Source organism: Rhododendron vialii, chromosome 7a, assembly GCF_030253575.1.
Source record: "Rhododendron vialii isolate Sample 1 chromosome 7a, ASM3025357v1".
In the NCBI taxonomy this organism is placed as follows: domain Eukaryota; kingdom Viridiplantae; phylum Streptophyta; class Magnoliopsida; order Ericales; family Ericaceae; genus Rhododendron; species Rhododendron vialii.
Genome location: NC_080563.1, coordinates 22337462 through 22360983, shown reverse-complemented (window position 1 = coordinate 22360983; position 23522 = coordinate 22337462). Strand labels below are relative to the sequence as shown.

Sequence of the window (23522 nt, the reverse complement as noted above, 5' to 3'; positions counted from 1 at the left end):
GAATTTAAAGAACATTAAATGCCTGGATTGGGGTGTCTACAGAATCTTAATTGCCCCATGTATGAACTTTAGTTGTCCCGTGTATGAACATAAGTTACACTTGATTCAGGAGAGAGGGGTATTTTTGTCTTCAACACCATATCTTGAAAATTATTATTTTCTTCACATGACTGGACAATTCCGAAAAAATAATCCATGACTTTAGATTTATTTGCCCCAACACCCATTTAATTGCAATTCCCCCCATGTACAATAGCCAAGAGAGAAATGGTTAGTGTTGGAGATTCTCTGACAGGCTGCAACGTTCCAGCTTCCAAGACCACCAAATAAGAGCATCCGCAATGGGAATAATCAAAATCAATAATCAAAATGTGCCACGTCAGCATTTGATTATCTATTTAGTGCATAATCAAACTTAACAAATTTTACCTTCACATTGGTTATTTTTGCATCCCTATAAAAAAAACCCCACAATACGTAATGCACCTATGTCCAATTACAAACGAATTCTAATCACGCACCCGACCACACCAAATTATTCTTCTCGATGGGACGATTCTAATGTGGGGCGTTTTTTAGTTTTTTAGTTTTGAATTTGGTTATTGGGTTTGATTATTGAGTTTTGGTTATTGATAAAAGTTGTTAAGTTTGGTTATGGAATGGGTGGAATTTGGTTATTTGCTAAAAGACTTGTAACTTTGACTATTACAATGTGAGGTATTTTTTTAGCATTGTTGTTAAGTTTGGTTATCCATATTAATTTGCTTATCACAATGTGGATGCTCTAATGTCCCGTGGCTGAAAGTCAACCGTTAACTCAGGGGTATTTTCGGATTATTTTGGAGAACAGGGTTTCATCGTTATGCTTTTAGATTTTCTTTTTGTTTGAAAATTTGGGTACTAGCTGGAGAAAATTGCCTTAATTGAACGGTTGTGATGGGCCCACCCGTCTCCCTTTCGCAAGCATAAGCAAACTGCCGGCCTCTAGTAGCTTGTGAAACCATCAATCCCAACAAAGAACACCTCTCTCTCTCTCTCTCTCTCTCTCTCTCTCACTCTGTGTGTGTGTGTGAGGACCAATTTGTGTAATTGCAAAGAAGATACTGAGGGGGAAGAAGAGTCGATCAGATGAAAAGAAGATACTGATAGGGAGGGAGAGTCCATCAGATGAAAAGAAGATGATCGAAGAGCCTCTCTTGGGCAACCAAAACGGTGGCTTCAGAACTATGCCATTCATCCTAGGTGCAGTACCCCCTCATCTTTTTATTTTCCCATTGTGAATACAAATTACGTTCCTATATTGGCACCATGTGTGTGTGTGTGTGTGTGTTGGAGTGGGGTGAAGAATATTTAACGAGAACGAATAGGGCCCTTTTTTTTTTTTTTTTTAAGCTGTGTTGGATTTGGATTTGGATTTGAAATTTTTTTTGAAAAAATAGTAAGGGTAATAAGTGAAGAGTGACAGAGAGAGAAATGTTGAAGGTAGAAAGAATCCAGGAGGTATTTTTTTAAAAATGCCTTTTGAAAAGGAAAGAGAACAAGGCATTAATAATTCTAGTATTGTGGCCAGATTTCGTAGGGCCTATGAATGCTTAAAAAACTCTTACTAATTTTGGATTGAGCTAATTTTTTTGAAAGAATTCATAAAAAAATATTTTTATAATAATTTGCGATTTTAATCATTTTTGCCACAAAATCATCAATAAATAGTTAAGGGCTTTTCCAGCATTCGTATAGAACCCTACGAATGCTGAAAAAGTCCTTACGAATATCTAATTGAGATAATTTTTGGAAAATGATAATGTCAAAACTGTTTTTCTTAGTACCAAAATTCTAGTACACAAAAAGCTTGTACCATGTGCAGAGTACAAGACTTATTGTAACGACCCGGATTTTTGAACCAATTTTTTTTTTAAATAAAAAGATTTATTGTTATCCCAAACTTTATTAATTTCTTTTAACTAGTTAGTTCAATAATTATTATGTAACAAAATTTAATCGATTACATGTTAAAATTAACTTTAACCATCTAAATATTTGTAATGATATATGTATATGTAAATATAGCAATAGTTTGTTTCCTGGAAATGAGGGATTATGCTCCATCTCTCATCTCCCGAATCTCTCTCTCTCTCTCTCTCTCTCTCTCTCTCCATTCGGCACCCTCCACCACCTCCACCCTTATACTCCCACACTCCAACTACTCCCACTTTTATCCCTACAAAAATAACCCACTCCACTTCCTTGTTTATCTCGGCACATAGTTACAGAGAACCCAACTCCATTTTTTTTTTAGAGCTAACCCATTTCTCCTCTTATTCTCCTTCACCATTTCGGCCACAAACATAGCCCCGTTCCGGCCTGGAAACGACGGTCCCCGAATAGCCTCGTTCCTCTCCGAAACATCTCGAAAAATAGTTCCATTGAAGCTCCCAGGAACCGGCCCAATACAGCTGCAATCCGACCCTATTTAAGCTTCGAAACTGCCCAAAAACCAGTCCCAAAACCAGCCCTGTTTTGGCTCTGAAATAACCTAGATGCAGTCCCGTTTCAACTTCATAACAGCCCACTTCAATCTAGAAAACAAATAGCTACAATACCGTCAGAAAATAGTCACGAATCGGCCACTCGAGGTCCCCCGTTCCCGTTGTCTTCTCCGATTTTTCTGAAATAGTCCGAAACTGTCCGAACCCGTTAACCGCTGTTTCGGCCGGAACCGAGGTATTATAATCCTTCTCCTACCTCTCCCTAAGTATATTCAGTCCTGAAATGATGATTTTAATGAGTTAGAATAGAAGAAATCGGTTCACGGATCAAAACCCAGTGATTCGAAGTTTTGCTCTGTTTTTTTTCGAATGAGCACTGTTCATGAACGTTGAAATTTTAAAAAGAGTACTGCTATATACACCGACCATTTTGGACCGAAACCGTACCGACGGCCGCGCGCGGCCGTCTCCGGCCACCGGACGGCCGATCCGAGCCGTCCAAAAATTTTAAAAAAAAAAACCGAGGGGCCCAACGCGGGAATCAACGTCATCCGATGTGTGTAGGGTGCTTGATCTAAACACCCTATTTTTCGTGTATACCCTCGGTTTTTTTTTTTAAAATTTTTGGACGGCTCGGATCGGCCGTCCGGTGGCCGGAGACGGCCGCGCGCGGCCGTCGGTACGGTTTCGGTCCAAAAATGGTCGGTACACATAGGATTACTATTTTAAAAAAAGGGTACTGAAATTGCAGTTAGCCCCTCATGCTTACGTTGATTCCAGAATTAACCCTAAACTATGTATTGTTTCATGTTTACCCTACTTGTCACACTTTGATAATTAAAAATCTTGAATGTGTGTTACGACTCATTTATCCTGGTTAACTATTAATGAACAGAGATGTTTATGAAAAGTTTAAGCAACCCAAAGGGGCATCGGCCTAATCATAATTAAAATATTATGTCTTTACTTACTCGCCCAATATTATTTGATATGTACTTTTATCTCATTGAAATGTATCATGCTATGAAATGAGCTGTTATTAATTGTATCATGTTGTACGTGCTAGAATGGACTTAGGTTCATTGGGTGGTTACGAGTAGTGATTCACGTAGACGATGTTAAGTAAATGGAAATTGGTAAAGTGTTGGAAGTGTGATTGTGTGGATTGTGATTTGAGCCATGGTGATGGCAAGGGTAACCAATGGGGCCCTGTGTTAAAATGGGTAGCCAACGAGGCCCAGTGTTGAGAAATATTGTGATGCTAATGTATAATGCGTCATGGGAAAATTTGCTTCTTTGTTCAAGAGGAAATAGGTCCCATGAGACGATTATAGTTAGTAGTAGGTGATGTGCGACCCTAATGTACGATGCGTCATGGGATGACTCGATCCTCCTGTTATGGTCTTAAGTGAGAACATACTAGGTACATAACTTAGGTGCGCTCACCTAGGGCCCTGGTGCAGGACAAGCAAGAGGAATGGTGGACCCATGAGACGGTTGTAGTTAGTGGATGTGGGAGGAAAGGATCTTATGGAGAAGATTCTTAGATTTCATATAAGTTAATGGATAGTAAAGAAAATGATGATGTGTTATTATTCTGTACCTTCTGTGTATTATCAATTGTTATATTGTTGAACTGTTAATTGTAGAGTAAGGGGTTGGTAGGATTGAGATTATTCTACTGGGTGAATTGTCACTCACGGATACGTTTGTATCCTGGTAAATCGGTTGCTTTGGCGATCAATTTGCCAGAGGATGCAGGGTTAAATGGTGGAGCTATTTGAGACAGGAGGAATACCAAGAGCGGAGACTGAGTATTCTTGGAATCTTTATCAAGACTAGAGTCGCTCTGAAGATGTTTAAATAGAAATGTTAGATTTTTTTTGTATTTATTTTTAATATAAATTTTGTATAACGACAAATAGGGGCCTAGTAGTTTATAAAATTCAGTGTGTTTTAGGGTTAATGCTTCCGAAATTCTTTGGAAAATCGGGGTGTTACACTTATGCATTAAAGTTTTGGCACTAACAAAAACAATTTTGACATTATCACTACCCTAATTTTTTACCCATAAAAAACATTTGAAGAAGTCTTGCGGTTTGAATTATTTTTGGAACCTACACAAAATCATCAATTATCATGCCCATGGCACCAAATAGGGACCAAGGGGCTGTTCCCGCTCATTCCCTACATTTCGCAAAAAGACGCCGTTTGGTAGGAGCGGTGAAACCGTGCCAGGGGGTAGACTTCTTGGTTTACTAATTCTAGTATTGTGGGCAGAAATGCTATGCTCCCAGAAAAATAATCAGAGAAATGAGGTGTACAAGGATTTGAGGGTGTGTATAAGGTTCTCCACAGCTGATGTGAAATGGGTTTCAGTGTTTCACCCAAAAATTATTTTGGCTCATAAATTTCGGTTTTTGGGTATTTTCAGGGTACGAAAATTCTCAGTGATTTCAGGTTGCTTTTTTTTTCCTGAGGTAAGAGGTCATTTAATTTTCATGGTTACTTGTTGGTTGGAATTTTTTAAAATTCTTTTTTGGGCAGGAAATTGGACAGTTAACTTGTCGCGTTTTTTTTTTTGGCTATTAATTATTTAAAAACTTTTTCGGGGCAGCAAATGTGTTTTTTTTTTTATAACTATAGGGGTATGTGAAAATTGAGGATAGTTCGAATGTATTTAGGCTTACATTTGTTTGATTGATGGAGTGGAACCAGATGCTCTCGACAAAACTCAATGTGAAAAAGGGATTCATGTAGCATACCCAACTGATTCTTTGATTGGGCTGATTTAGTTTGGTTTGGTTTGTTTAGATAATTCTTCGCTATAGCTAATGGTTTTCTAATTTTTTGTGTTCTTTATTTTTGGCAGCAAATGAGGCATTTGAGAGGGTAGCAAGTATTGGGGTCATGCCAAACATGATAATTTACCTAATGACTGAATATCACATGGATATGGCCACTGGGTCCAACCTACTCTTTTTATGGTCAGCTGCCACCAATTTCATGCCTCTTATTGGGGCGTTCATGGCTGATTCTTCAGTGGGCCAGTTTCGGATGATCGGGTTCGGGTGCATTGTTAGTCTCCTGGTAAACTTTCCACTCCAATTTCCAACAGAAATTATGTTTCGTTCATCCTGCACTTTCCACGACAGCTTATTGAATAATTCAATTGTTTGAGTACAACCGACTTTTATTTTTTTAAACTTGGCTTATTGAATAATTCAATTGTTTGTGATTAAATAATCCAGGAGTACTGTGTATACGAACACATGAATCTAATAAACAAAGTGCAGGCGTATCAGCGATTACTTTTATGATGGAAAAGAATTGACACTGAGGTTGCGTTATGAAATTAATATATATAGCCCTTAGTAGAACAGATTCATGGGAAATGATTCAGGTAGGCATAGCATATCAGGACAAGGCTTTTAGTAATGTTTGATCTTGTATAAATGTATATACTGAAACAACCCGGCTAGCTATGGGTAGCTCTCAATTGTTTAGGAGGCCCTGTAGTTTCTTTTATATCACAGAAGATGTGAGATGTGACAAATTAATAAGTGCTTTCTGTAGCTATTATGATAACACGTATACGTTCATAATAAAAACAAACAAATTGGAATGAACACCACCTAGTTTCTTCACCAATAGATCATTTGTTGTAATACACTAATACCCTTATCATCAAGCATGTTTTAAAACTCAAATTTTGCATCATTTCCTTAATAAATCTCAGTTAGTTTATGGATTTCGAAACTTGCTTGTTTAGACTTGATAGTTAACGACTATTTATTAAGATAACTCCAAAATGATATAATTAAAACACCATTTTCACTCAAAATAAATCTATACCTAGACTTCCATATTTTGTCTTTCGGAATAGTTTTCTGAAGAAAAAATAAAAAAATAATTCTGAAATGTTGAACAAACAAGGGACATTTCATCTCTCTTTGTTTCTGTTCTTTCACTTCTTTTGGTGAGTATTCTGAAAGAACTTCCTGGCAGGATAATTTGAATTTCAGAATAACTGTTTTATGTTCAATTCCTTAGCAGACTTCCTATTGGTTTTTTTTTTTTCCCAATCTCTTATAAAAAGCACAACCAATATACTACTTGCCAGTACCGATGAGTCCTTTAGACTCAATGGTAGAAATGTCTTCGATCGTATCTGAAATGGTTTCTATCGAAACCCATTTCCTCCCGAGTTTAAAGAACTTATGCTACTCCACCGAATTATATTTCTTCTCCATAATGCAAGACTTTAGATGGATCATCACTTCAATACCTATTTCAACACCCAATCCAACTTTCCCTGTGTGAATTTCGTTCAATTGCAATTCAAACAAGTCATAGCCTCCCAGTCACCCTCTAGTTCAACTAATTTCCTAAATTGCAGGGGATGGCTCTCCTATGGTTAACCACCATGATTCCCCAAGCACAACTTCCTCCTTGCAACCAAACAAGCTCCATCTGCATCTCTCCCACAACTCTCCAACTCATCTCTTTATGCTCCTCTTTCAGCCTCATGTCGATCGGGCTAGGGGGCATCAGGTCATCTTCCTTAGCCTTTGGTGCCGACCAGCTGGAAAAACACAACAGCCGTAAAAATCCCCGTGCCTTGGAAAGCTACTTCAGCTGGTACTATGTTTCCACCACGTTTTCCATTCTTGTTGCCATGACTTGTATTGTGTACCTTCAGGATAACATTGGTTGGGAAATTGGTTTTGGAGTTCCGGTCGTGCTCATGTTTTTGTCGGCGGCGTTGTTCTTTTTGGCTTCTCCGTTTTATATCAAGTTGAAGGCTAAGTCGAGCTTGCTCACTGGTATATTTCAAGTGATTGTAGCCTCTTACAAGAACAGGCATCTTGAATTATCATCGCAACGCCCGGATGTATTGTATTATTGTATAACTTCAGAAAGGGATCAATGCTGGTTGTCCCCACTGAGAAACTAATGTATGGTAATATCATCATTATCACAATGTGCGTTCGATTTTGTATTCTATCTGCACTTTTTATTTGGGAGTAAGAGTGTATGTTTGTCATGTGGGAGATACTTCAATTTTATTTGGGAAAGCACGGAAAACTTTTTTGGCTGAGCTATTGAAAAGTTTCTCAAAAATCGACTGACCTCTCAAGAACACCAAAACATGTTTTGAATTTCTCCAAAAAAAATCTGCACGAAAATGAAAATGCGATGATGACGTCCAACTGAGTATTGTGATTGTTTCCACAAGCATTGAAAGCAGAAACGCTACCGAATAGAGGTGAAACGTTCTTATGTGGTTCTCTGAATTTGATCGAACTGGTAGGTGTGACTTGTTGAACCGGTAACTTTTTACTTTTTGGCAACACTAAGAGGGCATAATTTCATACCACTTCTCGTACAGATTTATTTTTATTTTTTTAATTTTTGTGATCCTTTCATTTTTGCTTCATAATTCCAAAATGCAGGTGCCATGTGTTAAAAATGTTTGACTCCCAAGTGATTTGGATGGTCAAAGAGGTCCAAGATTTGAGTCATGCGGTTAACGCCCCCTCGAACCTTGCCCTCCTGTGAATCCAGCCCTTGGTGGGGCAATAGAAACCTATAGGTAGTTGACTCTCAAAGAGCCTGCCGGGGGTCTCGGTTCCTTTTAGTCACCCAGGGGAGCTGTGTATAAAGTTCTGTTAGTAAATCATTTTTTTCCGTGGTATATCAAAAGCATGATGGCTAATTACAAACTTCATTTCTGTTTTCTTCGTTGGCCTTTTCCCAGGTTCTTGGACAAAGCTTGTATCATTAAAGACCTAGAACAAGACCTAACTGCAGACGGAAGGGCTTCGGATCCGTGGAGTCTTTGCACAGTAGACCAAGTAGAGGAGCTAAAAGCACTAATCAAGGTCATCCCACTATGGTCTACCGGAATCATGATATCCGCAAGCCTAACCCAAAACTCTTTCCCTGTACTCCAAGCAAGTTCTATGAACCGCCACCTCACTTCAAACTTCGAAATCCCAGCCGCCTCTTTTGGCGTGTTTGTAATGATTTCCTTAACCCTGTGGATTGCTCTCTATGACCGCCTAATCCTTCCCCTCGCCTCAAAAATTGCAGGGAAACCGGTTCAACTTAGCCCCAAACAGAGAATGGGAATCGGCCTTTTTTTCTCCTTCACATCAATGGTAGTTGCCGCAATTGTGGAGAGTATTCGTCGGGCCATGGCAGTTAAGGAAGGGTATTCGGATGACCCACATGCCGTGGTGGCCATGTCAGCGTTCTGGCTCGTGCCTCAACACTGCTTAAGCGGATTGGCGGAGGGGTTCAATGCTGTGGGGCAAAACGAGTTTTATTTCTCAGAGTTCCCCATAAGCATGTTGAGCATCGCTTCGAATCTTATTTTTGTAGGGATGTCGGTTGGGAATTTGTTCGCAAGTTTTATTATGAGCGCGGTTAACGATTTCACTGGGAGGGGAGGAGAGGAGAGCTGGATTTCGAGTAATATTAATAAGGGTCATTATGATTATTACTTCTGGGTTTTGGCTGGTTTGAGTTTGGTAAATGTTATGTACTTTTGGGTTTGTAGTAGGGCTTATGGTCCTGGTGTGGGAGAAAGGAGTAGTAGGGCCTGGGAGGAAGGGGACGATCAGTGATGTGTAAGAGATGAATGGAGTTGGTTCCTCCTCTAACCTAGCTAGCTGCATGAGATATGTACATGAACCATACGCTTGTATAATAGAGGGTCTACATAGAGTAAGTATTTCTTTGCAACTCTCCCTTGAACGTGACCATAGGAATTCTAGACCCGTGGCGGGTCTTGTTAGGGACCAAAGAGGTACAACGAATACTGCCCCATCAAGGGCTAGTGGAACACAACCAGACTTCGCAGGAGGGCAAAGTTCGAAAGGGCGTCGTTACTAGTTAGCATGACTTGAACCTTGGAAACCACTTGGGAGTAAGCTATGAAGCACTAGATAGGCTACCTCCCTTAGTGGCAGGTTCTATGTATAATACTGTAGTTGGCTATCTACTGTGTAATTATTTGGCTGGGATTTTTAGCTATTTCAAAAATATGATTGTGTGCGAGCGTGCCAAAAAAGCTTGTAATTATCTTTTCAGATTTAACTTATAAAAGCCAAACTTAATCAGACGATTGTGGCGTTGGTTCAATTACCTCAACGAAGAGGATTTTTCTTTCTAGAAGTATTGAAACAGCATAACGATTCACTAGAAATTTGACAAACCAAAGAAGAAACAAGATACCTTGATCAATTCAAAACAACTTGCTTTCCAATTGATTCTCCAACTTCAAAAACGAACGGAACAGATTACAGTGTGATTACTACTACTAAGAACTACTCTTAACTACTTCGAACTAAGTCTAAGTTTTTAAATTACTGCTTAATGGACAAACCAAGTATAGCATAGCGGTTTGTTTGATGATTTGTTTGGGGGTTTTTCTTTCTTTCATTTCTTCTATTTCTAAGCAAACTCTTGGGGTCTTCTCAACGGCTTCCATTCTCCGCTTAGCTGCCTTCGAAGTCACTCCGAAGTTTGAATTCAAACTTTCCCTCCATGGCTATTTGCTTGTAACTGCCTTTAGTGCCTTAGTTCATCCCTTATCCCACTCCCCTCAACTGCATCGTGCCCATAGTGGGCAGTTTAAGTCCAGAATTCAATTTCTTTGACCATGTCAAACCTATATAAACCGCTCTTGTTTTGAATGGGACAATTCGCACCTATGGGCTTTGACCTGTACGCTCCTTCTGATTCTTTGTTTGAGTGACACCTGGCAATGTTCATTCATTTTCATGAAACGACATTGAATTAATCAGAACGTCATCGTTCTTTTAACTATGTGATTCTATACGTTTCAACCCATGTGTATAATAGAGGGTCTACATATAGTAAGTATTTCTTTGTAACTCTCCCTTGAACGTGACCATAGGAACTCTAGACCCGTGGCGGGTCTTGTTAGGGACCAAAGAGGTGCAACGAATATTGCCCCATCAAGGGCTAGTGGAACACAACCGGACTTCGCAGGAGGGCAAAGTTCGAAAGGGCTTCGTTACTCATTAGCATGACTTGAACCTTGGAAACCACTTGGGAGTAAGCTATGAAGCACTAGATAGGCTACCTCCCTTGGTGGCAGGTTCTATGTATAATATTGTAGTTGGCTATCTACTGTGTAACAATTTGGCTGGGATTTTTAGGTACTTCAAAAATATGATTGTGTGCAAGCGTGCCAAAAAAGCTTGTAATTATCTTTTCAGATTTAACTTATAAAAGCCAAACTTAATCAGACGATTGTGGCGTCGGTTCAATTACCTCAACGAAGAGGATTTTTCTTTCTAGAAGTATTGAAACAGCATAACGATTCACTAGAAATTTGACAAACCAAAGAAGAAACAAGATACCTTGATCAATTCAAATCAACTTGCTTTCCAATTGATTCTCCAACTTCAAAAACGAACAGAACAGATTACAGTGTGATTACTACTACTAAGAACTACTCTTAACTACTGCGAACTAAGTCTAAGTTTTTAAATTACTGCTTAATGGACAAACCAAGCATAGCATAGCGGTTTGTTTGATGATTTGTTTGGGGGGGTTTTCTTTCTTTCATTTCTTCTATTTCTAAGCAAACTCTTGGGGTCTGCTCAACGGCTTCCATTCTCCGCTTAGCTGCCTTCGAAGTCACTTCGAAGTTTGAATTCAAACTTTCCCTCCATGGCTATATTGCTTGTAACCGCCTTTAGTGCCTTAGTTCATCCCTTATCTCACTCCCCTCAACTGCATCGTGCCCATAGTGGGCAGTTTAAGTCCAAAATTCAATTTCTTTGACCATGTCAAACCTATATAAACCGCTCTTGTTTTGAATGGGACAATTCGCACCTATGGGCTTCGAACTGTACGCTCCTTCTGATTCTTTGTTTGAGTGACACCTGGCAATGTTCATTCTTTTTCATGAAACGACGTACATTGAATTAATCAGAACGTCATCGCTCTTTTAACTATGTGATTCTATACGTTTCAACCCATGTGTGTTCCATTTTGTTCAATGTAAGTGGCCACATGTCATCTTTTGATTGAGCCAATAAATTTGCATGCAAACAGTAACACCATAAATATTTCACGATCTTTTTGATTAATTTAGGAAGGATTGCGAAGGATCCAAGGGAGAAGTTAACCTTATTGTTTTCGTTGCTTGTGCTTTGCCCAAATTAACTGTGTATAAACTTGCAAACAGTGCATGAAATCAACAGATTTCTATATAGAAGGGTTATATTGGTCTTGCTGCCTTTTGCTCAAATACTACAAGCACACAACATAACGATTAACGAACGACTTTCTGATACCAAAAAAAAAAATCAACATAACCAAAAAGGCAAAAACAATACATTAGCAAACACTTATATTTAACTTTATGAACCTAGGAAAACATTTCTACATGCATGCAACATGGGGAAAAAAGAAATATAAATGGGATAGGTATAAATTGATTTGCTACTTACTAAATAAAAAACATGACGAATTAAAATAGAGAAAAAAATTGAAAGTAGGAAAAATTCACGTGCAAATCACTGGTTGGGATTTTTCGAGAGATAAAATCAGACACACCAATTTACTTTCAATTAAATTTCACTTGTTCCACACAACACACACACACTCTCAAATTCTGTCTCTATTTTTATCTTCCTCTTACATTAATGTTAGTTTTCCCACACGTATTGAAGTAAAAATACATATCCTCCTCCTCTATAAGAAGAGGGAGTTCCAATCAATTTTTCGCTTGGCACTTTTTTGGATTGGACTAATTTAGCCCTTGATTTGGATGAGTGTGTTGTTGGAATGTTGGGGCAATTGGTCATTTTGCCTGGGTCATGTAGTGGGCTATTGGTTATTTTGCTTGTGCCATGTAGTGGGCTATGTGACAGTATGTGTTGGACAGGTGGATTTCATGAGGGGTTTACAACAAAAGGGAAAAACAGAGAGGCTTAGTCCAGTATGCAAGTTCCTCAACTGTTGCTTGGCGTTTCTTCGATGTTCGCCGCTTGATTTCGTCGATGCTTTTTTATTTGGTCGTATGATTTTTAGGCTGCTGTGGCTGCTGTAGCTGTTGCCGTTGGTGGGAGGTTATGTTCTTGCTCTGTTTTTATTCTTTGGTTGTTTTGGTAGTTGCATGTGTCTTGGATCATTTGATTTGCTGAATGTGGAGTCAAGAGTAATAAGCTACTACCTGTGTTTGATTTGTGCGGAGCTATTTAGGCCAATTGATTTGTACATTTTAAAATTCCTCATCTGATTTCTTCAATGTGGAGTCAAGAGTATTTGTTGAATGCAAAGTGAAGGGTAATATGAAGCTATTATTAATATAGTTAAGTATATGGACTTAATTCCGATATGTATTTTCATTTCAGAACACATATTCAATGAGTTCTCGATCCTTGGTTTTATGATTCAGTAGTATGGTTGTGCATGTTCCATTTCGCCGGTGGTTGCATGTGAGGCATCGGAATGCTGAAATTCCACATGGAGGGTTTTATTGCCTTCTCCCCATTCAAGGCCAAAGGGTGATTGCTGCTGTCGCAACGTATCCATCTCCTGGGCACCTCAAGTATAAAGCATTTAGTCTTTTTGTGCGCGAGTACAGGGACATATTGGGTTTGGATGAGAATTTGGAAGGACTGTACGAGATGATTTAGTCAAATGGTTGGATGCTCTTGTGCATAATTCCTTCATGCGATATAGCACTCCAGGTATTTCTTCAGTTCAACATATAATATATAAGTTATAATTAACAGATGCATGAGGTTTTAGCATGTTAAATATGAAGATATTGTTGTGACTACGAAGTGCTTATAATTTTAATATTATTTCTGGTTTTGTATTTTGTAGGTGTTGGACGATGCTGGTATATTAAGCATATGTCCCAGCTTCACGTGTTTGCGCCAACTATGGTCTGTTTGTTGTCTTTATCCTTGTGATTATTCAAGACAGCCCTGCTCAGTTCATATGTAATTATTCATAGGCTACTAATTTTCCAGAATATATTGTTTTGTCTTGCCGAGCTATTGCCCGACGGTTTACGCTCTTCTTTCGAAGGCATCAGTAGGACTATTTGGATCTTGATAAAACGCGAATGTAAGGTTTGGCCTATTCAAGTTGTGAATGCTGTCATGCAAAAGGGTTGGCATGAGTTTCATACAACTCATGCTCTCACAACTAACTACAAGCTAATTTTAGCGTGTGAGCGGAGGTGGATTTTTAATGCAATAATTCTTGATCAAAATGATGTGGAAGTTTCATATGATTGGACAATGTTACTCAATGAACATTGGCGAACATTCCATGCTTTTGAAGGTTAGTAGTTTGGAAAAAACCATGTAGAGTTGAAGGTTCATTTAGTAAAGTTTATACTAAAACTATTCTTTATAATGTCAGGTAATTTTATAACCGCTTGTCTGCCATCAACAATCCAACATAATTTGCCACTTATGAAGTCTGGCTATTGGTGCAACCCACACACAAATTATCTGCGGGTATGGTTCAATTAGCTATCCTTCTGTATTACTATTATTCCATATATTACAGACTTAGTGGTTTTATAAAAAGCATGTATTATGCAGGAATTCCAAACTAGGCTTCAGCCTGTGCTTGAAGACCTGAATTTACAGCTTATTTCAGTTCAAATGGGCAATAGAACTTGGTCCATATCTGTTGATAATGCACAACTGAATGCTGCTATGTTTAACATAGTCTTGGATGCTTTGCAGCTTCAGCTTTATGATTATGTGCTAATCATTATGTTACCAAACCTCGACGTTAGAGAGTTGTCATTCTGGATTCTCCAAATAATAGAGAAAGGATCTATGACTGGTTTTAGTTTGGAATTTACATCTCCTGCTCTTGGAATATCATGGCAGAAGCAATGAAGAATCCTTAGATGACTATGTTTCTTTTGACAAGTGTAGCAGTGCTACTTTATTTTTCTGTTCCTTTTTCGATGACTGGTTTTAGTTTCAAGTTTCCGACTGGCGCTCTTGGAACATTATGACAGAAGGCATGCAGAATCATTAGCCAACTTTGTTTCTCTTGGCAAGCCTAACAGTGCTGATTTATTTTTGTCTTTCTGTCTGGTTTCTGTCTTGTAGCATCAGAAATTCTTCTTGGCAAATTCTGATAGACTATTACTTATGTGTTGGCTTTTGGAAAGTAATGAGCAAACAATACTAGAACTTTTGGAGATGTATTTGGCTTTATTGTATTGCTTAAGAACAAATATATTAATGTATGTTCACTTTGTGGATTATTTACTCTTGGTTAATTTCATTCACTTCATTTTGCACTTTTTTTAAGAAAGTCTTTCTGAGATATTGCTAATTCATTCTGCACTTTTAATAAATTAATGTATATTGTTCTTCACGTGATGTGTTGTCTTTGTCCTATGGAGAAATCCAAGTATGAGTTTCTTCACAAGATTGATGTTCTGAAGTGATTCAGATTATAAACACAAAAAAACCAAAAACCAAAGCAGATAAACCATGCAAGAACAAAATGAGAAAGGATGAAAAAGTGAGTACTAACGTTTAAATTTGGACCAGTGATTCCACCAGCATAGAGAAAAACAGTGAGATTATTGGTATTTTGGGTGCATTCTTCTTCAACTCATGTATTGTCTTCATGCTATGGAAAAATCCAAATATGACTTTGTTCACACCTTCAAGCTACGATTGCCCATTGTTCTTTCTGAGATTGGACATTCTTGTTGATGCAAAAAATCTAAATCTGGCCAAATTATCAGACAATATATCACACAAAAACAAGTAAAATCGACTTTAGATCATACCAAAATATCCTTCCCCAAAAAAGATACACAATTATTAGAGACAATAGATATATATTGCTTTCTCTGCCACACAAAAGCCTACTTTTCGTTTCCTTTCACATGGAGGAATTAACTCTTCACCGCCCACTTTGTAGCTTGCTTCAGTGATACTGCTTTGCTATTGTACCACGTACACCTTAAGCTTCCACTATCTACCTCCACCTCTTGAGGAATACCAGCTTTATACTCTACCTCAATTCCTTAATCCTCCACTTTCTAGCTCCACTTCTTTACCTTCAGAATTGAACAAAGCCCACAGTTTCTACACCAAAGAATCTCTCCAAAATATTCACATCTTTATCCAACGCATGCAACAAAATTTTGAATCTCATCTGGTACTAAGCTAGGAGTTGAATAACTGAACTTCTACTTACTAATCCTCAGTTCTTGCAGTTTCTGGTACACGTACTCTTCTTTCCTTTTGTTTGTGCTATGACAATTCTTTCTCTACGTTAGCACATTAACTTATGATATAAATTTTCGTTATGCTGTTTATGAGACTTTAAATCCTCCAGTTCTTATGAGAAAACGAAAGTTTATCTATTTCATCTTTTCTCAGAGCATGCATGTTTATTTGATGTATTTCAAATTCCATCACTTTAGATCATCCTTACATGTTCACATCTGGTAGGAGTTCATGAGAGTCTAAATTTCCCTACAAAGAAGACAAAATTTGGCATCTCCTATACTCTATCTATCTTGAGAAATAAGTGCTCTCTGGATCGGCATTTTTAGAACTTCTACTTATAGTGTTGACCGTTGATGCTTAGGTTACAAAAGATCAACATAACTCTAGATTTGCAGAAATTGCAGACCAATTTTCCAAAGTTTACATTCAAGTTTCATTAGTAACGAATTCGGTATCATCAAAACCAAAATAAGTGAGTTTAACTATTAGAAAAAAGACAACTTGATTAGTATTCAAATTACTGAGAAAAATAATGCATACTACCAATGCAGATTGGGCTCACTTGCTCCATCACCACCTAGAAAATACCAATAAACTAAGGAAAAACGCCTAAAGCTAATCCAGCAACCATATAGCTGACTCTAGCAAAGCAGCATAAATATACCTAGCAATCCCAATCTTCTCCAGCAAGCCGCAAACTTAATTTAGCACTAGAAAATAGCAACAGTTTACAAGAAAAAAACAAGAGCTTCCAAACCTAATCCAGAGTTCCACCAAACTCGTGGCAAAAAAAACTTAGACACAGCACAATTTTGACCAACTTCAGAGAACATAAGTTTCATGACAGAATACACCACAAGTTTCATCATAGCACCAATTAGAAGTAAGAAAAAAATAGGAAAGACTATGCCAATTAACTATGCACAACGACCATTGCCAATACCTGAAGTTTAGTGCTAGGCGTACACTGTCTAGAATAGAGAGAATTCCTATTCACTATGTCTCCCTCTAGGCAATTCCTTAATCTCAAAAGTAACAAAACTTTCTTATCATCCCAAAAGAGCTGAAGTAGCCATGTGGTCTTACTTTCCTATACACTGGATATGGCATTTACAGATAGTAAAGTCTCTAACTTTTCCTTCTTCTCTATTAGATAGACTTGAGGGCTCTACTTAAGAAAAAAATTTGCCATAGAATTCTATATGTTTCTACCACATTAATTGATTACACATAATTCAAATTAAGATCTTTTTACTAAGTTAAAGTTACGAAGAATAAAGACAGTTCTTGAGACTCTAGATTCCTCCACAAACAAGACACAACTTGGCATGAACTGTAATATATCTGTCTTGAGAAGTAATTGACCACTGGATAGGCATTTTTAGAAGTTGTACTTATAATGTTGACTGTTGATGCTTACATTACAAACGATTACGTTAAGTAGCAATGTTCTCTGATTTTGCTTTCTCCCTCAAGTGTACACTATTTGCTGTGCTTAGCTTTCTTCCACTCTTTCCAAACGAAAATATCCTCCAGGTACACATATGCTTCTTTTTTTGCCCTTTGTCTTATACCAAATCTTACCCTATATTAGTACATTAACTTACAATACACCTTTCTGCTATCCTATTCATAACATTTCAAATTCCTGCACTCCATACCAGACAATCAAAGTTTATCTGCGTGATATCTTCTTACAGCATATATGTTTATTTGATTTATTTGAAATTTCATTCTGTTTAGATCACACATGCAAATTCATACTTCTTATTATGGCGTATCTATATACATTTAAGAATAATCAGGTACAACTGAACTACTATATGATATTAATCTAACTAAACTCTTCATATTTTCATAGCAATTAGACAAAAATGCCTCAGAAAAAGCGTGTGAGAATCCAATATTGTGAATTACCACAAGAAGAAAAAGATAGGTTAAATGCACGAAGGAGAGCTTTGTATGCAGAACGAACGTCCAGAAGACAAAATACACTCATTCCAGTTGAAATACAAGAACAAGTTAGTGCAGAAGAAAATATTGAGTCAAGCTTAGGCCAGAGCTATGTACCAGACAATACTTACAATCATCAGCACATGCTACATGGCTCTAATCTTGATACTATAGATTCTCTCACCCTGCCATCAAGTTCAAGAAATCCTGACGAATGTATGATACCTACTAACCCTATATGCTTCCTTCAATCCAAAAAATCCATCTACTAATATAAGTTTCATATTTGCCCTTTCAACATTGTATAGGTATGCTATACGACGTCTCCATAGGTATGACCATAAACCTTCATTTTATTCATTCAGATTGCAAAATCCAATTGGTAATTTGATAAATTCAAATATAGGTATAACAGTAGGGACTTTCATGCCTACACCAAGAACACCACAGCGACCTATCCCAACTGAAACATACAAATTACCAACTGTGCAAAATTGTCAACATTGTGGTGCCAAAAGATTTCCTTACGAAACTTCAAGATTCTGTTGCTCTGGTGGAGAAGTTTCTCTTTATCCAATTGCCATCCTCTTCAACTTCAACAGTTATACTCAGGTTTAGGCCCAGACTCAACTCATTTTCTTCAATACATAAAGCCCTACAATGAAATTTTGGCATTTACATCAATGGGAGTCCACCTAGATCCAGCATATGCCAAGCGAGTTAATGGCATTTATACTTTTCGAGCACAAGGACAGATCTACCATTTTATTGATAGTCTCTATCCTTCGGGACAAATGCCATCATATCTACAACTATATTTTTATGACACACAAAAGGAAGCTGAACTCAGGAGAGGTGATAAAGACAAATTGGAGCCACACATTATTTCCACCTTGATTGATGTCTTACAAGGAAATCCATATTCCCAGTTTTTCCGTAGTCTTACTCATCTACCAAATATGAATCAATGCCAAATCATATTAAAAGCTGATCCTAAAGTACAAGACTACACTGCTTTACCACCAACAGTGCCACAAGTTGCTGCCATTTGGGTAGAAAATGAAGATGCCCCAGAACTACAAGAACGTGATATAGTTGTTCAGAAGCATGATGGTCATAGTCAGACAATTAGCTATTATTATGGTTGTTACGATTCTCTTCAATATCCACTCTTGTTCCCATTCGGCGAGCCAGGATGGCATCAGGGAATCAAGAAAATTAAGCCATCAAGTACTTCACAGATTTGTTTGGGCCAAGGTAAAGTCTTGCCACAATACTCATCAACAGCAGAGGAATTAATTGCAAATGAAGCAGCAGGTAAATGTCATTACTTTTCAAATTCACTTCGTTATCTGATCAATATGTCCCAATTTATACCAGAGCTGAAATTATTTCATTTTGTTTAGTGCGACAGGAAAATGAACGCAAAGGCAACATGGTTTCAGCGTGAGAGTTCTACGCGTACAGATTGCAGATCAGAAGAAATACTAACTCAATACTATTAGAATCTGCACGTCTGCTGCAACAGTTTGCAGTTGATATGTATGTTAAGATTGAAACTTCGAGGTTAGACTACTTCAAAAACAGATAAGAAGAGATCCGAGCAGATTTATACCAAGGAATTGTTGATAGCATCGCACATGGTGAATCCGATCCTGCTAAGATTGGGAAACGAATTGTTCTCCCAGGCACTTTTATAAGAGGACCAAGGGATATGCGAAAGCGATATTTAAATGCCATGACGTTGGTAGAGAGATATGGCAAACCTGATCTCTTTCTCACAATGACATGTAATCCAAATTGGCAAGAGATCAAGGACGAAATGAAACCACATGAAGAAGCCCAAAATAGACCAGATTTGGTATCTAGAGTGTTCAGAAGTAAACTCGAGCATTTACAGAAAGAAATAGTTAAAAATCAACTCTTTGGTCTGGTAGCAGCATATACATTTGTCGTTGAATTTCAGAAGAGAGGTCTCCCCTATGTGCATATGTTGATAATTCTTAAAAAGTTCTTCAAGCTTGACACAATTGATAAGGTTGATGCATTCATTTCAGCTGAAATACCAGATAAGAAGAAGTATCCTCATCTATATGCAATGGTCCTAAAACACATGATGCATGGACCATGTGGAGAATTGGATATGAGAAGAACATGCATGGAAAATGGAAAGTGCAAGAATCATTATCCAAGGAGTCACTGTGCTGAAACTTCTATTGACGCTGATGGCTACCCAATATATAGAAGGCGTCTAACTGGTGAACAAGTGCAGATTCGTGGCCAGATGCTCGACAACAGATGGGTTGTTCCATACAATCCTTATTTGTTAGCTATGTTTGACTGCCATATTAACGTTGAAGTATGCTCCACTAACAAAGCAGTCAAATATCTCTATAAATATATATACAAAGGACACGACAAAATCATCTATCGCTTGGTAACATCAAAATTCCCTGAAGATATTGATGAAATCCAGCAATTCCAAGCAGCAAGATGGATATCACCACCAGAGGCAACATGGAGAATATATCGATTTCCTCTCCATGAAATCCGACCAGCTGTTATCAGTTTGCAGCTACACCTAGAAGGGTGCCAGTTGATACCATTAAAGAAGGATATAAATCTACATAACATAATGGATAATGAGTTCATGTCAAGAACAATGCTCACACAATTTTTTTGGATGAACGCGCATAATGATAAAGCTAAATCATTAAAGCTATTATACAAAGACTTCCTGCAGCACTTTGTATGGAATGGTTCATTCAGAACATGGATAGAGCGAAAACAACAAGAAGTCATTGGTCGGATTGTTACAGCAAATCCAACTGAAGGTGAAAGATATTATCTCCGATTGCTGCTCACCTACATTTCAACACCTACCTCCTATGCACATCTCAGAATAGTCAATGGACTGACCTTTAATTCATATAGAGAAGCAGCTATTAGCCATGGTTTATTGCAAGATGACAACAACAATGAAAAATGTATGGAGGAGGCATGTTTATATCGAATGCCATTATCACTGTGGCAACTATTCTCTACTATCCTCGTTTATTGTGCTCCTGTCAATCCATCAGAGTTATTCCTCAAATTTGAAGATGATATGATAGAAGATTATGCTTCCATACAAAAGTTGACCAAAGATGCTGCACGACAAGTTTTACTTGAAGCATTGAATGCAGAGCTTGAATCTATGGGCAAGAAGCTACATGATTTCCAATTATCCCATCTTCTTACTTCTGATTCAACAAAGAAAGCAATACCAAAAGAAGTACAGGACGAAATCAATGTCCGAATATCAGAAGATGATTTGCAAGCCCCAAATTTGTTCAATCTAGAGCAAGCAACAGCTTACAAGGAAATTCTAGCTGCTATTCTCAATCGAGCTCCCAAAAGCTTCTTTATCGATGGTCCTGGAGGTACTGGCAAAACATTCCTTTATCGAGCCTTACTTGCAAAAATCCGTTCACAGCATTTAATTGCACTAGCCACAGCCAGCTCCGGCGTTGCAGCATCAATTTTACCAAATGGAAGAACAGCTCATTCCCGCTTCAAAATCCCAATAAATGGTGATGGGAAACTCTGCTGTAGCATTTCAAAACATTCCGGTTTGGTTGCCCTTATTAAAGAAGCTGTATGTATCATTTGGGATGAAGCATCGATGGCAAAAAAGCAATCAATCGAAGCCTTGGATTACCTCCTAAGTGATCTCACAGAAAATGATACATTATTTGGGGGCAAAGTTGTGGTTTTAAGAGGTGATTTCAGGCAAGTTCTACCTGTTATACCTAACGGAACAAAGATTGATTGCATTAACGCAAGCTTGGTCAGATCATACATATGGCTAGGACTCATCAAATTCAAACTAAAGGAAAACATGCGAGCAAAGATTGACCCAGCATTCAGCGCATACATTCTTCGAGTTGGAAATGGTACGGAAAAAGAAAATGAAGCAGGAGAAATCAACTCGCAACCATCCCTAATCCTAGAACCAATCACAAGAATGCAACCTTTGGACCAACTAATCCAATTTGTTTTCCCCTCCTTTGATCTACACAAAGTAGACTCACTTTCTTTAACCAACTTGGCCATTCTCACTCCCAAAAACCAAGCAGTTGATGAAATTAATGAAGCAATGATTGCCAAATTCCCAGGGAAAGAGCAGACATACTTAAGTTTCGATGAAGCATCTGATCCTACTCAACAAGGGCTCTACATTGACTTCCTGAATTCTGTAACTCCTCAAGGAATGCCAACTCATCATTTGAGGTTGAAAAAGAACAGCCCAATTCTGCTTCTAAGAAACATAAATCCTTCCCAAGGATTATGTAATGGCACAAGATTAATATGCAAAGAATTCAAGAGTCATTTGATTACTGCTCAGATAGCAGTAGGCGAATGAAAAGGCACTACAATTTTCATACCAAGGATCCCTTTGCAACCAAATGATCCTCAGCATTACCCAGTGCAATTTACACGTCACCAATTTCCTGTCAGAACATGTTTCGCCATGACCATAAATAAAGCTCAGGGCCAGACATTAAGTACTGTTGGTATATACCTACCTGAACCAGTTTTTGCTCATGGACAACTCTATGTCGCTTTATCTCGAGCAACAACAGCAGCCAAAATACGAGTACATCTCAACCAGTCAGAAAATCTGCTATTACCACACTACCACACGAAGAATATTGTATACAAAGAGCTCCTAGACGAAGCTAATTGCTTATAGTTATATAGTAGATAAGTTATCATAAAAAACATAGATACATAAATAGTGAACAAACAAAAAGGTATATTTCATATCATTCATTCATTTATGCATCTAATTCCATGCTATTCACTACTTAGTTCCCGTGATTGTATAAAAACATTGTGACTTTTACAATGAAATCAAGATACTATCCTGCTCAATTCAAAACCTATTCATTTCTAATCTCATTATTGACTTTATATGTTCCAATCCATCTTAATTTGATAGGTCTGGATGGCTCCAAATATCATACCACTGAAATATGTCACATTGACAAGCAGAAACTATACAGTGCAGGCTATGGTGATTGAAAAAAACATTCCAAGAATGTCAAAAACCAGCTCTTCCCTATATCAAAGGATCATGTTGCAAGACAAAGAGGTAACACTCATGCAAATTCAATAATCATTTCCTACATACATGCAAATATAAATGCTCTATCAATTTACAGCACAAAAAACTCCTCTATTGAACAGGGAAACAAAATGCAAGCTACAATCTTTGGATACAACATCAAAATTTTAGAAAGTTCACTGAAACTGTATCATACATATTCCATAACAAATGCTGCTGTTACCAAAACTCTGGATATATTCCGCTTTCTGGAAAATAAGAACCAATTGGCAATCAATGCACGCACGCCAGTTGAAGGAATGCACATTGATGGACTCACAATGAGGGCGATGCAATACAACTTCACTCCAATCAGCGCTCTCCCACATATCAAACAGCCCAATCCAAAACTAGGTAAGCCTCTATTCTAACAAATTCGCATAAATAATAAATGATTCATATCTTCATCATATTGCAGATGTGGTGTTTGCAATTCTGAACGTTGGACCACGCAAATACATAAACTATACATATGTCGTGGATGTCCGAATAGTTGATCAAACGTAAATGGTATATAAAAATAGTAATACTAACTTATGCTTATAAAACGAACACTGCTGATGACATTACTATACAATCTTGCCAGCCTCCAACCCTCAATTCTATCACTCTGGGACCAATTCTCTGAATATGAAGCACCTGCAACGGCAAATTTAC

The 23522-nt window shown here is 37.8% G+C and overlaps 3 protein-coding genes and 1 pseudogene across 3 annotated transcripts; all 4 read left to right on the top strand.

The window, feature by feature from the left end:
• The first annotated feature begins 1014 nt into the window (after positions 1 to 1014).
• On the top strand, positions 1015 to 9558 carry LOC131334063 (protein NRT1/ PTR FAMILY 1.2-like; annotated as a pseudogene).
• Positions 9559 to 12929: 3371 nt separating this feature from the next.
• On the top strand, positions 12930 to 14440 carry LOC131333440 (uncharacterized). The gene is made up of 5 exons (XM_058367965.1): positions 12930 to 13225; positions 13365 to 13426; positions 13538 to 13829; positions 13911 to 14008; positions 14096 to 14440. Exons 1-5 carry the CDS (start codon positions 13207 to 13209, stop codon positions 14399 to 14401), a joined length of 777 nt encoding a protein of 258 aa, XP_058223948.1. The 5' UTR covers positions 12930 to 13206; the 3' UTR covers positions 14402 to 14440.
• Positions 14441 to 18399: 3959 nt separating this feature from the next.
• LOC131332809 (uncharacterized) lies at positions 18400 to 19691 on the top strand. The gene is made up of 2 exons (XM_058367108.1): positions 18400 to 19033; positions 19123 to 19691. The coding sequence occupies exons 1-2, from the start codon at positions 18400 to 18402 to the stop codon at positions 19164 to 19166; spliced, it is 678 nt and encodes a 225-aa protein (XP_058223091.1). The 3' UTR covers positions 19167 to 19691.
• Positions 19455 to 22121, top strand: LOC131332808 (uncharacterized). Its single transcript, XM_058367107.1, has one exon. The coding sequence runs from the start codon at positions 19455 to 19457 to the stop codon at positions 22119 to 22121; it is 2667 nt and encodes an 888-aa protein (XP_058223090.1).
• Positions 22122 to 23522: the final 1401 nt, after the last annotated feature.